This window comes from Musa acuminata, chromosome BXJ2-10 (genome assembly GCF_036884655.1).
Source record: "Musa acuminata AAA Group cultivar baxijiao chromosome BXJ2-10, Cavendish_Baxijiao_AAA, whole genome shotgun sequence".
NCBI classification, from domain to species: Eukaryota; Viridiplantae; Streptophyta; class Magnoliopsida; order Zingiberales; family Musaceae; genus Musa; species Musa acuminata.
The window spans coordinates 30,747,814-30,762,082 of NC_088347.1; the positions used below are offsets into that span (position 1 = coordinate 30,747,814).

Below are 14,269 nucleotides of genomic sequence, written 5' to 3' on the forward strand. Positions count from 1 at the left end.
TTCTTAAAATAATGTGCACCGCCATTCTTAAAACCATCCGCGTGGCAGGGCACGAGAGACAATATGTATCGTACCTCCCCCTTCAGAAACTGTGATGGCGCGGCTGTTGGCTCGTCTGCGTTTCGTTCGATTTCCATTGTCGCATAGGTTACCGCTGCTTCCGGTTCCTTTCCTTTTTGCCCTGCTTACGGTCGTCTAGTCGTCTTTCCTTAACTCGCTTTCTTTGGGTCTCGATTCCAGGCCTGAATTTTCGCCCGGTCTAGCAAGCGTGCACCGTGGCGGAAGAACCGGTGCAGGACATCTTAATCCTATCCTACAAGGTCCGTTCTCTCCTCTTGTTGCCATGAAGCATTTATGATCGGAGTTTTACGTGCGATGATCGATGCTTCCTATTCCAAGAAACTACCTTTTGATTGGCTTAAACCTAAAAAAGTTGGAAGTCTTTTTGGCATCATTCGTTTCTACCCAATGACAACTTTGTGTTTGATGATATGCCTCTGTGTCCTCCACACAGAGTGACGACAGCAAATGTATGGAATATAAATCCTTCGAGAGAAAAAAAGGATCGTCAAACTTTATGAGATATCGATGATTGGTTTCGCCTCATCTCAGACTGCAATCTTATAAAAGTTGAATGAACTGAACAACAGTAGTAGTGGTTTGGAATTCGAAACCGGGGGATTCCAATATGTTTACTTGGTTTAGCTATCGACGCAGTCATGATCAAGAAGAGTTTACCGACTTCTTTTCAGTTTTCTACTGCTTGTTTATGTGAAATTAGTTCTCTTGAAAGTGGTAACTGCTTCAAGCTCAATGTTATTTTAGAGGAAATTTCACTCGTTGAGAACGTAGCACACTGTGAGATGTCATTCCTTGTATGTGTTATTTTGTGTTTTTATTAAGCCTTATTCTTATTGGTTCTCCAGTATCACGATCCTACGCTCGTGAGCGAACACATTATAACTTGTTCGGTAATAGAAGGCCTGGCAATGAAGAATTCAGAAAAGCTTGGGCAGAAGAGATGGATGAGGATGACTGTTTATGGACTGCGAGCGAGGATGATGAAAAAGATAACGAGAAGGACAGCAGAAATTTGGAAAGGGCAATTAAGAAGATAAGGAAGCAGGCAAAGGAGAACTCGGACCTCATCGATGGTGATGAGAGCGATGAGCTGAGAAGTTTGTGTTCGGAAAGTGACGAAGAGGTTGCCCTGTGGAGTGGCAGTGAGGATGACGACGATGATGATATTCCTACTGAGTCACACGCGAATGAACGTAGTGATAAACACATAGACAAATTGTTTGAGTTTGAGGAGACACCCAAGTACAGGACCATTTCGGAGCTGTTGAAAGCCGAAAAGGAACCCCCAGAGTTGTCCCCGGGAAAGCAAGCGAGAAAGCTTGCTGTGGAAAATGCACTGAAGAAGTTAAAGAAAGGGCCAGATGGGCGGTACATAAATGTCTGGGAGGTGATGAGTGACATCGATATCCTGATTGGAGCTTTCGAAAACATTGTTTCAGGGCCAGAGTATGCAGAGCTTCGAGAAGGCGGGCCTAAGAAGCTAAATATGCAATTCTTCAAGGATATACAAGCACGCATGAGAGATCCAAATTTCAAATTTTCGCCCGAGTTGAAACTAAAGCCAAAAAGCAAATTTGTCCCTCGAAAGAAGTGGCAAAAAGCTCAAGCGAGGAGGAGGAAAAACGAAAGACGTTAACAGGAGGTAATTCTCTATTTATTTTGATCAAGGAGTGGAGGGAACTTTCAGGCATGATTTCTGCTCATGAGAGGAAAGAACACTATATGCATGAATTGAGAAGGCTAACACTTTTACAAGTCTTTCTCCTTTCTTTGGCAACATGTCAGTGTAGAATGCCATGTAAAATTTCAATGGACAAACATATGTGCATTAATGGTTGATCGAATGATCTCCTGTTACTTTTATTTCTATTAAACCCTATTGATGTGAAGTGAAGTGGGATATGAAGTAGGATTATTTCCTATGGTGTGTGTTTTCTTCTAACTATTGTATCTCTTAATACCACAAGGTATTAATTAATGTATTGGAATGATGCTCAAGTCCTGAGCACTTATTTAAGATTTCATCAAGGATCAAGTTACTTAAAAAGTCCTGAGAAACAATCAACAGTTTTCCTACTTCTTTGCCAATTCTTTCTGCTAGTCTTCCTAACACAGTTGGCTCTGTGGAGATGTGTCATCTGTTCTTATCCTTTTTTTCTACCAAACTTAAAATTTCATGCATTAATTAGTATAAAATATGGAACTAGGATCATCAAAAGACAAAAAAAAAAATCAATGTCTTTGTCTTTGAAGTATCTCTACAGCAATTATTTGAAATGTTTCCATGGTGGGTGGTGTCATTACAATTTTGTAGTCTCTGTGACCATGTGTTGTGGAAAGGGTAGATCGGATTTGATCTTCAAATTCACATTACATAAGCACTTATTGCAATCGATGACTTAATTGTGTGTTCGAATTCCAACCGCAAGAGAACAGAAATTGCCGTGAGATGGAAATGAATCGAAAGGAAAACCATCACCAAGCCCATTTACCGCCGGATCATCCAAGAAGAACACGCATCCCGTGGACGCAGCTTGACACTACGAAGAAAATGCGAAAAGGAACTACTCGATTCTTCCAAGAAGATACCAAAGCCGAGGATGAACTTACGAGAATCAAATCGAGCAGAGGAGAAATCGCAGAGAATAATAATAATACTCACCAATAACCCAAGGATGATCGTGTAAGAATCGGATCGAGCAAAGGCGCGGGCGGGGATCGCAGACGATACTCGCCAGAACCATCTCTATTCGCCCATTTCCATTTTCAAAGACGAAAAGCTATGCGTTGTGCCATTTAAATCCGTCACGATCTTCCTGATAATAGATAGTGTGACCATCGAATGTGAGGTTACCGCATACACAACAGTTGATACAAATGCTCAAAAAATATTTTTTGACGTCTAAATCCTTCGAATTTCGACTTCTTAGTCTCACCTCCGGTGAAAAGAATTAAAACCGCGATGGGCCTTATTTATTACACATAATCACTTACTTTAATCATATATATTTATATTTATGATTAATGTGTTATTATATATATCATGATTATGACATTATAATTAAACTGTGGTATTATCTTTGTTTTAGTACTAATGAACTTAATGACACTTAAAGAAATAATCTGATTACAATAAACAAAAAGTAAAAAAAAAGAAAGGTATAAACAACACAAAAAAACATATTTCAGTATACATATAATAGATTCTCTCAGTTTAATTCTGATCTGATTCCTAATTTTATGGAATAAGAGACTTGATCTTATCGCATATGTAAGGTCGCGTTCATCAACTTAACTTATTCACATGTTCCTTCGGTACACAATCATTTAACTTTGGAATCCTTTTTGAGTTCGCACACTCGAGATCAACAATGACTTCATCCAATGGCTTGACATCTTATTATTGCTTACAGTAATCGTAGAATTTGCACACGAGAAATTGTGTTTTGAAGAGCCTCTCGGAATCACAACTTTCCACAGTGCTTTCTTTCTCCGAGGGTGGCTCATCTCAAGTCCACACTTCCACATCCATGCAATTGTTTTGACTAATTACACAAAATGCAATACAAGGCAAAGGATTCCAGAGTCACACACCAAACCATACACGTATACAACTCATGAGACTAAATGTATTAAAAGAAAGAAGTTATATTATTGGGTTTTGATGACATGCTGGCCTCTAAAATGCATTGTATCGCCGTAGCTAGTTGAATAATATACAGGAAAATTTAAAGCCAGACGAACATCAAAACAATGAACCACCCACCACCTCCGTATCAAAATCCATCCTACCAATGCTAGTTCCCAGCGTGGGGAAATGGCTGGATGGCACGCCACTGAGGTTCTAGGAACTAATCGTGGCATTCTCGGGGCTTTTGCATGACCTTGAATCGGACTTCCATTTGTCTAAAAGATCCTTCATCACCCGACCAAACTTCTCAGCTTGTGGACCAGGTCTCATGATGTTGGCATTGCTACAATGGGAACATGGATCTGTCCACCATCTCTTGCGCCCAGAGCACCAAGCCCCAGGAACAGCCTGATGGTGCCGACGTCCGAGTACCTTGTCATCGATTTTGTTGAGCACTGGGTCATCCTGATGGAACTGCCTTGCAAAAGGCATTCCACTTTCCATCATCCTCTCAAAATCTGTCATGTTCAGGAAATGAGGCTCCATCTTTGGAGGATTATCCCACACCATGTACCTCAGGTTGCTGTTTATGGTTGTGTTCTGGAAATCAGGGGAATTGCACATGACTGAATGGAAATAGCCTTCCTGGGACAGTATTACATTCGTGAAGTACAAAAGTAATGTTCGGGGAAGATTGTCCCAACCTAAAACACTGTACTCTATGAAAGATCTGCTCAGAATAACCCATGGCGAACCTGCACGTGGCTAAATAAGAATGGGCTTTATCATCTAAAACACAAACAAAAGATTCTTTACCTGTGAAGAATTTGAAGGACTCAGGAGTGTCCCGCTTCTGTGAAGCTTGGAAGAATTGTTTCCTATTTGCCAAATAGATGCCTGCATCGACTATAATAGGCTGCACCCTTTGATATCTGCAAGGACACAATAGGAGAACTTCAGAGGAGCTGAAGAAACAAATCTCACAAATCATGAAACTTAAATGGCATGTACCCACTCTTTCCATCCAAGGTCACTGGTATGATCCACAAAGTTAAAGTCCCTAGGCACAGACGAGAAAACATGAATCATATCTGAAACAAAGACAAGACAAATATTTAATAAGTTAAAAGTCCCTCGGGGGAGAGTTAAAAACATTGTAGAGCTTTTTATACTCTCTACAACACCAAAATATTTCACATCTTTCAAAATACAATTCAAAAGAAAAGAATACTCGGAAACAATTAACAACTAAGGGATTCAAGTCAAGAAAACAAGATGAGGATGATCAACCATATAAACAAACAAAATATGAGCAAAATTCCCTATTGATTTTTAGTACGAAAAATATGAATAAGATGAGCATGAACCCCTGCATGATTTTTGGCCTTTTACAACTTATCAAGTCTTCAACATGTTTAGTTTATTAAAATACCATGAGACAATAAAACAACCCATTAATTTATCTCTGTGCATATTTGTACATCTGTTAAAGCAAAATAATAGGTTCTTTCTTTGGCAAAGGAAATCTTCTGTTCCTAGATCAGAAACTACTTCATTTTCCAACAAAGCTTCGGTGAAGGCAGGCACTAAAAGAGAGCATGATTACTTATGTTAGAGCACCATAATGTTTGCTCCCAATCTGATCTAAACCATTTAATAATTACGGTATATCCAAATCCACATGGGACAAATGTTTAGATTGGTTTACAAAGTGCAGGCACAGGTTATCTTCACAAAAAAAAAAAAACGTGCTTCCATGTCTTCAAATTGATGTTCCGGTGGCATATCAAAGTGAGAGAAACAAGAGTTCCAGTGTTTCAGATAGGACTTACAGGCAATACTTCTCCAGTTAAAAGTTAAAAGAAGCATATATTTCATGCTAATTTCAGGTAGACATAGCAAATCTGGAACGGTCACAATCGGCCTTTGTTATCACTCTAGTGCAAGAACCAACAAGAACAAATCGAAACAACAAAACAATAATTTTTAACATATTTAAGGGTAAAAAAAAAATCCCAACCCTCCCAATCCATATTTGGTTTAATGAGGAAAAGCTTCTTAATTTCTTATTGCTTAAAATTCAGAAAATATCCTTTTTCCCATTTTCTTTACCCCAAGACGGAACACTAATTACCACTAAGATCCAAAAGAAAAATCTTAATGAAACAGGATCACATACCGTCTTGCGTGACCAGCGGATAATCCGCTGCATTCAAGGTCACAAACCAATCCCAGCTACCATCGAGGCGGAGGAGCACCGACGCAGCATGCAACCTCGCAGCCAGCTCGGACGACCCCATCGGGGTCATGGCGCTGGCCTTGCCCACCACGTCCACGTTCTCGAACGCTCTTACGGCGGGCATCAAGAGCCGGACCCGGATCGCCAGATCCGCGCGCTCCGAGTTAGGGGCATCGGCAGAAATGTGGAGAAGGTAGCGGTTCCTGGGGTGGTACACGGCGAGGAGGAGGCGGATCATCCGAGAGGCGTCGCCGCGACCGCCGGATATGTAGTACGCGAAGGCCGGCGGGTGGGCTGCGCCGCGGTGAACATCGGCGGCGTCCGGCTGGCCAGCGAAGAAGGCTGAGGAGGCGATGAAGCCGGAGATGGCGGAGAGGACGAGGAGGACTGCGACGAAGGAGACGGAGACGAGGGGGAAGAGCCATCTCCCGCCCGCCATGACCCGAGGCTCATGGAGCTTAGGGCTACGGTTAGGCTCGACGCCGGGGATCGAGGGGGCACCGCACCTAAGCTAGTATCACGGCTTTGCTCGATCTCAGAACCACGGGATTAGGGTCTGCGGTAGACGAGTCGATCTCGAGGCGGACGGACGGAGAGAAGAAAGGAAGACAGGAACGGAAAGAGAGCTCCTCCGACCCAACGATTAAAGAGGCAACGGGGGAAACCGATTCCCGAAGCGGTTCCTTATGTGCTGCTTGCGACCATGGAATGCTATTTAAATGCTCTTCTTTCAGAGCTGCGTATGCTTAGTGAATGGGCTTATTGCATTGCCTATTTAAAGTATGGCATCAATTATTTTGGAATATTTTAGTTGTCGTCATAATTTTTTACTCTTTAGAAATAAAAATAATAATAACAATTATTATTACAGTTTACTAAATGAAAAAAAATTAATTGAATAGATGATAAGGTTAATTGGCAACTTGTGATTTCTTTGTGAATTCGTGCTTCACCAAATTAGATTAGGATAGCAAGTTAATGCTGGCTATGGATTATTATCTTGCACGTGCAATTCACGCGAGTTGGTGGGTCGGCACACCAACCGTGGAAATATCTTACTGCACGGACTATAAGGGCGTTAATGTTATTTGAGCAGTCAACTCATTGTCAATCAAAGTCGCTAAAGTAAAATATAGAGGTATAAATAAATATGAATATTACAAACATTGTGGCCCGGCCCAGAAACAAAAATTGGACTGACCCTGCGACGGCCCAAAGCTGTCGCCTGCGATTAGCTATCCTTCGGCATTTGTGTGGACCAGCAGCTCGATGCCTGTCCTCTCCCTCGATTCCGAACGCACAGGGAAGTGAGAGCAGAGGGTAAGGAAAAGAAGAGATGGTGGTAGGATTCGATGGCAGGGGGCTGGGCCGCATACTCGCGGCGCTGGCGGCGGCCTTCTTCTTCCGGGCTATATCCGGTGTCGGACCCGCCCTCCCGCTGCCAGGGGAGGAGGAGGATGACGAGGGGCAGCAGCCGGCCGGCGACGAGGAGGCTCCGGTCTCCGCCGAGGTCCTTCCGGTCACCATCCGGTGGAGCGGCATCACCTGCACTCTCTCCGATAAGCGTGGCAGACGGGTAAGCATATATGGACCGTGGAAACCTTCCCCGTACCCTTATCTTATCACACGTGTGCGTATGCTAGCAGCCGCTTCTCTCCCTGCTATATGCTTCTGGAGAGGCGCTTGACGACCCCCACTTGTTTGCGTCTGTCCCTTTGTTAGGTGAACTCAGCATTTAAAGCTTTGGATTTAATTCCTTAGGTTCTGAAATGATCGAATATAGTTGCATCAGTGTATGCTGGGCAATCAATTTGAAAAGCATTTGGAAAGAATCGAATTGTTTGCTAAATGTATGTTGGTTCGAATCATGTACATTTTTTTTCTGTGTTTTCATCTTCTTTTTGTTACCAGACAAGGTTTCTGCTATCAAATGTGTGTGGGGAGGCGAAACCCGGAAGATTGCTTGCGATCATGGGCCCGTCAGGTTCGGGGAAGACCACTTTGCTTAATGTACTGGCAGGGCAGCTCATGGCTTCTCCCCGGTTGCACTTATCGGGACACTTGGATATTAACGGATTGCCAATGCCAAGCGAAGGTTATAAGTAAGTCGGTTCGGACATTGTTTGATCTAGGTTTTTCAAGGATTGTTAGCGTGCCACCGCCACCGTACTGCATTGCCACTCTTGAGAGTGAATTGGTCATGTTTTTTCACCAATTAGGATCTTTATATTGCAGGGTTGCCTATTTGAGGCAGGAGGACCTTTTCTTCTCACAACTTACAGTACGAGAAACCCTGTTACTGGCTGCTGAACTTCAGCTTCCTCAGACATGGTTAGCAGAGAAGAAGGATAAGTATGTCAGCAGCCTCTTGTTCCGATTGGGCTTGGTAAGCATCCAAAGATGACTATACTAAAATGGAAGTATGATACCAATAAGAGTTTTGATAGCAGTATTTTCAGTAAACTCCACATCAAATGAAGCTTGAAATCGAGACAGAAAAGAGTCAAGGGTAAATTACAGACTAAGCAAGTGGCAATTAATCTACTCATGCCAATCTTTTCTCTGGTGAACTCTTCCCCAAAGAATAATCTAAAAAGTTCCCCAGTTTTGTTGTCTATGCTACGTCTGCAAATGCACATAGCAACACCTATACATAAGATTTATTTTCCCTTTCATTTAAAAGTTCATCTAGTCTAACTAGTTAGTCCAACTTATGTTTTGAATTTTTTTTTCATCCAAAGGTTAACGGTAATTATCACATGTAACATGCATAGGATAGATATTTCTACCGACAATTGGTACCTAACTTTTTTGCTCTCTCTCTCTCTCTCTCTTTTTTTTTCCATTTGATGACTGCAATTTATACATTATACTTATTTGCTTTCTCCCTGTTGGTGATATAACATTTTGCTAAAAAAGGTCAATTGTGCTGATTCTATCGTTGGTGATGCCAAAGTCCGTGGAATCAGTGGTGGTGAAAAGAAGCGCCTTGCACTTGCTTGCGAACTGATTGCTAGTCCATCTGTCATATTTGCAGATGAACCAACAACTGGTATCATTGTCATATCATCATATGTTATTTCTATTTCCAATTTAATCGGAATTGTTCTTTTCTTGAATGTTCACTACATGTGATATAATAGTCAGCTGTCAGCCACATACACATATACCACTGCAAACATTTGATTTTGTGGTTGATTAAGAAAAACTCTTTTGATTAGAAAGTAGACAATGAAACTAACAACTACTTTAAAGAGTATACTACATATTTTACTGCATTCATACCTTCTAATTCAGACAAATTCATTGATATAGTTTTCAGGAGGACAGATACTGCATTTTAACTGGACTTGGGAGAAGGGAAGATGCACTTAACTGTTGAAGGAACAATTTGTTTAAAATGAAATAATCATATTAACTGGCCACATGCATTTTTCTGAATAGCTCACTATACTGTGTAACATAATAGCTGGTCATATACATTTACTACTTTGGACAGTAGATCAAGAAAGAAGTACTTTTTGAGTAGGCGGTAGACCACGAAGTGACCACTCTGCTTTAAGAAGTGTATAATTTTTAATTATTCCTCACCTATAATTTTAAGCAAATTTAATTAACAAATACAGATTCTGTCCTTAATTGGATTGGGGAAAGGTGAGCACTATTATATTGTCGGAGAGAAATTTTGTTTAAAAAGAAAAGAAACAGATTTTTTAAGATGAATGATAGAGATTATTGTTTTACTATGACTTGATTCTTATACATGTTGATAGTGAGTGGTCTGTGTTACATGCAGGTCTTGATGCATTCCAGGCAGAGAAGGTTATGGAAACACTTCGACAGCTTGCAGAGGATGGCCATACTGTTATTTGCTCAATACACCAACCAAGAGGCTCGGTTTATAGCAAATTCGATGACATTGTGTTGTTATCAGAGGGGGCACTTGTATACATGGGTCCTGCGAAGGATGAACCATTGACATACTTTGCTAAATTCGGGTTATTACTCAGTTATCTGGCTCGTATATGCTATTCTTAGAAGTTGATTATGTTTTTTGAAGTTTCATGTTACCCTTCAATGCAAATAACAAATTATCAGTGTCAATAGTGGAACAAAATAATAATAGAATTCCCATATTCTATTAACAGAATATAGTAGAACAGAATCATAATAGAACAAAATGTTAACAAACTATCGATGCAAGTTTCAAGTTAATAGAATTCCCATTTTCTATTAACTTGAGATACACAAAATTGGAGGTATGGTGGAACAGAATGATGGACTGGAATATGTAGCATGCCAATGCAAATAACAAACTATCATTGTGTCAAGAGTAAAACAGCCATGGAATGGTTTATTGTTTGTATCAGAAACTTTTTGGTGACTGATACCAGTGGGATTCTTTTACACTGATGTCTAGTTTCTTGCTATACTGACTTGTCAAGTTATTGCGATTCTTGAGTTACCTGATGCCTCTTTGGCAGGTACCAATGTCCTGATCATGTGAACCCTGCTGAATTTCTGGCTGATCTGATTTCAGTTGATTATAGTTCAGCTGAAAGTGTGCATTCATCTCAGCAAAGAATTGATGATCTGATTGAAGCTTTCTCAAAAAGCAGTTTCATGATTCAGTGCACAATTCCAATTATGCAGTTGGATGACTCCAAGGTTTCCGCAAAATTTGGCAAGAAAACCATGGTAAAGAGGAGAAATGGTTGGTGGAGGCAGTTCCGGTTGCTCCTTAAGCGAGCATGGATGCAGGTTTGTCATCTATTACCTTTTCTCTTAATTCCTTTTGTCGGGCTTTAAACAAAGGGTTGGAGAGAGGTGTTCTGCTGCTTAGATGTCCTTAATTTTAATGAAAATTTTATATCTTGTCAATAGTGTGACATCAGGAGATTCAGAGTGTTGGGTCCATAATCTTGAAAAATTCCCAAAAATCCCATGTCCAGCTGATATTAACTTGAATATATTTTAGCTAATGTAAAACAAGATGACATCTCACTGACACTATCATATTCTATGTCATTTGGCTCTTAATTTATTGACCCGCCATATGGGTGAAGAGACCAGAGAATTTTTATAACTCTTTCCTTTTAAATAGGAAAATTATCATTAATCACTGTGTTGATAGTCACTGTTCATATTTGCTTTGAAAATATTCAGAGGTTGTTATTGTGCTCAGGCTTCTCGTGATGGTCCAACAAACAAAGTTAGGGCAAGAATGTCAATTGCATCAGCTATCATATTTGGATCTGTTTTTTGGCGAATGGGAAGAACTCAAACATCAATACAAGATAGGATGGGACTTCTTCAAGTATGCATCACCCTCTGTTTTCTCGTGTCTTTAGTGCATTTAATTGTTTGCAAACTAGCTATTTAACTGATTAGATCTGGTTGACATTCATGCTTGGTGGCTTGCAATCTCTTAATTGATTCTTGTGTTATTAACTATAATTCTTTATTTGTTTAGCATGTGGAACTGAGATGTGTAAACCTTTTATTGTCTGAATTAACTAAAGCTGCACATATGCTTTTCATGTGTACTAAAAACAAAGGGGGTTGAGTTTTCTATGGGGTATCTTCAGCATATGGGACAGAACTGGAATGAAGAACTCCTAGATCCACGTTGCAAACTCCTAAAATATGGGGCCTCTAAAATATTTTTTGGCAAATGAAATGTGAGCTTCTGTGATTAATCGATGGGAGTATATCATATGAAGTGTTTGGTGAAAACAGAGTAAATATCATCTGCAAGATATCTTTCCTTGCACAATGCAAGGGTTTCATTATCATGCTGCTGTTGAGAAAATGTCTAAAAGGCATTTGAATGCTTGAAATGTGGATGTTCTTAAATGCCAGCTAATTTTCTTTTGAGAAGGTTAAACTTCTTGGCACATAGAAATCTTTGTTTTCTTCCCATATTGGGATATTTATGAACATATATCAATCATAATGGTAGATCAATCATAATGAAGTCACATTCACCAAGATAACGAGCACTAGATAAATATAATTTTTTTTCTTCCATTATTTGCTTGTGTAAATTTCATTTTCAAAATAGAGGTGTGCACGTGTGTTCTCTCTCCATGGCAGGATTTTTCAAGTAGTTTTGCATTCCAAACTCAGTTGTGCACACATGACCTATTACTGCCAGAAAGTACTTGCAATGTGCATCATTGGAGTTTCTGTCTTGATGATTATATTAAAAAAACAAGAGTGCTAGTATAATTAAACACGTAGTTGATTCGGATCTTTGTTTTTGTTGGCTAAAGGTGGCTGCAATCAACACAGCAATGGCAGCTCTAACTAAAACAGTAGGTGTATTTCCAAAGGAGCGTGCCATTGTTGATCGAGAACGTGCCAAAGATTCCTATGCATTGGGTCCTTATCTTTTGTCCAAATTGCTAGCTGAAATCCCAATAGGAGCAGCATTCCCCTTGATGTTTGGAACAATTTTATATCCAATGGCTCGTCTCCATCCTACTCTTACCAGGTCAGTTTTAGATGTTTATTCCTTGTATATTATTGTAATTATACAGTAGTGTTTTTTCATGTGTGGTTGATATCTACATGCACACATTAGGTTCTATTTTCCAAGTGGCAAGCATATGCTATTGTTTTTTGTTGATTCTCACAGTAGCAAATTACTAACCATTTTTCCTCATTTACTTCATCCATGTATCATGCTAGCAATTTATAGTATGCAGCTTATCTCGCTTCGACAAACCAAGGCCATAGTCATTTCATAAGAGTGTCACAGTTTTAATATAGTATTAGTTGTTTTTGTGTATACCTGACACAACTCTTGAAGCAGGTTTGCAAGGTTTTGTGGCATTGTGACGATGGAGTCCTTTGCTGCTTCTGCAATGGGTCTGACAGTTGGGGCTATGGTTCCTTCAACTGAAGCAGCAATGGCTGTGGGCCCATCCCTGATGACTGTGTTCATTGTTTTTGGTGGTTATTATGTTAATGCTGAGAATACACCTCTGGTCTTCCGTTGGATCCCTCGAGTCTCTCTGATAAGATGGTATGCCTATTCTGTGACACTATTCATCAGACCATTGGTGACGCAAGACACTTTTTTTTCTTTCCTCTGATAAGATGGTACTAATTATTCTGTGACATCATGAATTGGATCGGTTAGTGACAACCATATTCGTTTTTCCATTCTCAGGGCCTTCCAGGGGCTTTGCATTAACGAATTCAGTGGCCTTCAATTTGAGCAACAACATTCGTATGATATCCAAACTGGAGAACAGGTATGAGGGGAATTGGAAAGTATCTATCACATAACATCATCTCCAGGAAAAAGGCAGAATTAACCTGTAGAAAGGAAAAACAAAAAGATGAAGTCAATATACTGATAGACTTGCCAAGTAAATGAATATAGATTTTAATAAATCATATAATTATAGAAAACTGGTGCAGCATTTTAGTGTTCTCAGAGGATATTGCTTTGATCTGTAAGTTTGAGCATTATCTTTTAGTTGCATTTTCATCTCAGACATGCTATTTTCCATTAATTCAGTATTGGGAATCAAGACATTATCATTTTCTCAACTAAGATGATCGGTTTAGGTTGCAGCATCACTAATAGCCCATATTAACTGGATGCAATGTGTGTATCCCTGGTGCAGCATATCTATGATCACTTGTTAGATAGAAATAGAAGACAAATGTCAAGTGCTCAGCGTCCGAGTTACTAATAGCGTAAAATGGCTCATCTTTAAAATGATGTCCATTGAACATACTAGTATTTATTTTTTGCATGGTGACTGTTCTGAGGATTTCAATTAATACCTTCTGTTCTATGGCATGGCAGGCTTTGGAGAGGCTTTCCTTTGGAGGCAGTCGAGTGAGGGATACCATTGTTGCGCAGGCCAGAATACTGATGTTCTGGTACTGGACCACTTACTTTCTGCTTAAGAAGAACAAACCAAAATATCAACAGCTTGTGTCGTCTGATTCGTCGCATCAACAACAGGTATAGATAGGTCAGTGCGATCAGGAATCGCAACAAGTACTTACAACTTGGTCTAATGTTAGTGGATTTGGTTCTACCAAATTCTTTTCCTGCTGAATTCCCCTAGTATCAGAAACTCTGAAACTCTCTGTGAGCAATAGGCTTTTCTTTTTTCTTGCCTGACTTCAGAATCTGGCATGGGTAGTAATTGTTGTATCAAGTTCTTTAAGAAAATGCATGTGGAAGCAAGTGAGAGTCAATATTTCCACATCAAGTACTGATTCTTTTACCTACATCCGCATCTATTCTGCATGGTGCAGACAGTCCAACTAAAACCACGAATATGATGAGA

The 14,269-nt window shown here is 40.0% G+C and overlaps 3 protein-coding genes and 1 long non-coding RNA gene across 6 annotated transcripts; 2 read left to right on the top strand and 2 right to left on the bottom strand.

Annotated features, from left to right (window-relative positions):
* Positions 1-16: 16 nt before the first annotated feature.
* LOC135624145 (uncharacterized) lies at positions 17-2,003 on the top strand. The gene is made up of 3 exons (XM_065127547.1): positions 17-147; positions 241-320; positions 927-2,003. Exons 1-3 carry the CDS (start codon positions 95-97, stop codon positions 1,715-1,717), a joined length of 924 nt encoding a protein of 307 aa, XP_064983619.1. The 5' UTR covers positions 17-94; the 3' UTR covers positions 1,718-2,003.
* Positions 2,004-2,303: 300 nt separating this feature from the next.
* LOC135625837 (uncharacterized) lies at positions 2,304-2,836 on the bottom strand. Its single transcript, XR_010492165.1, has 2 exons — positions 2,744-2,836; positions 2,304-2,621 (listed from the first exon to the last, which is right to left on the bottom strand). It is a non-coding gene; the product is annotated as an uncharacterized LOC135625837 (long non-coding RNA).
* An 875-nt stretch (positions 2,837-3,711) lies between these two features.
* On the bottom strand, positions 3,712-6,679 carry LOC135625096 (beta-glucuronosyltransferase GlcAT14A-like). 2 transcript variants are annotated; one of them, XM_065129424.1, is made up of 4 exons: positions 5,892-6,679; positions 4,724-4,772; positions 4,529-4,644; positions 3,712-4,467 (listed from the first exon to the last, which is right to left on the bottom strand). In XM_065129424.1, exons 1-4 carry the CDS (start codon positions 6,388-6,390, stop codon positions 3,926-3,928), a joined length of 1,206 nt encoding a protein of 401 aa, XP_064985496.1. In that variant the 5' UTR covers positions 6,391-6,679; the 3' UTR covers positions 3,712-3,925. The 2 variants fall into 2 exon arrangements, with proteins under 2 accessions (XP_064985496.1, XP_064985495.1); XM_065129423.1 differs by having other exon boundaries at positions 4,728-4,803.
* Positions 6,680-7,216: 537 nt separating this feature from the next.
* On the top strand, positions 7,217-14,191 carry LOC135625097 (ABC transporter G family member 7-like). 2 transcript variants are annotated; one of them, XR_010491902.1, is made up of 11 exons: positions 7,217-7,527; positions 7,863-8,053; positions 8,187-8,337; positions 8,871-9,003; positions 9,748-9,949; positions 10,436-10,712; positions 11,137-11,268; positions 12,227-12,447; positions 12,769-13,058; positions 13,129-13,213; positions 13,777-13,896. XR_010491902.1 is itself a non-coding variant. In XM_065129425.1 (11 exons), exons 1-11 carry the CDS (start codon positions 7,288-7,290, stop codon positions 13,942-13,944), a joined length of 2,013 nt encoding a protein of 670 aa, XP_064985497.1. In that variant the 5' UTR covers positions 7,217-7,287; the 3' UTR covers positions 13,945-14,191. The 2 variants fall into 2 exon arrangements, 1 of the variants encoding a protein (XP_064985497.1); XM_065129425.1 differs by having other exon boundaries at positions 12,769-12,981; positions 13,777-14,191.
* Positions 14,192-14,269: the final 78 nt, after the last annotated feature.

Coding starts and splice junctions, on each gene's coding strand:
- LOC135624145 (XM_065127547.1), top strand. CDS start 95: ATGGCGCGGCTGTTGGCTCGTCTGCGTTTCGTTCGATTTCCATTGTCG. Junction 148..240: donor CGATTTCCATTGTCGCATAG/GTTACCGCTGCT, acceptor TCTCGATTCCAG/GCCTGAATTTTCGCCCGGTC. Junction 321..926: donor TCTTAATCCTATCCTACAAG/GTCCGTTCTCTC, acceptor TTGGTTCTCCAG/TATCACGATCCTACGCTCGT.
- LOC135625096 (XM_065129423.1), bottom strand. CDS start 6,390: ATGGCGGGCGGGAGATGGCTCTTCCCCCTCGTCTCCGTCTCCTTCGTC. Junction 4,645..4,727: donor AGTGACCTTGGATGGAAAGA/GTGGGTACATGC, acceptor GTGTCCTTGCAG/ATATCAAAGGGTGCAGCCTA. Junction 4,468..4,528: donor GTCCTTCAAATTCTTCACAG/GTAAAGAATCTT, acceptor AGCCACGTGCAG/GTTCGCCATGGGTTATTCTG.
- LOC135625097 (XM_065129425.1), top strand. CDS start 7,288: ATGGTGGTAGGATTCGATGGCAGGGGGCTGGGCCGCATACTCGCGGCG. Junction 8,338..8,870: donor TCTTGTTCCGATTGGGCTTG/GTAAGCATCCAA, acceptor TTGCTAAAAAAG/GTCAATTGTGCTGATTCTAT. Junction 12,448..12,768: donor CTCCATCCTACTCTTACCAG/GTCAGTTTTAGA, acceptor CTCTTGAAGCAG/GTTTGCAAGGTTTTGTGGCA.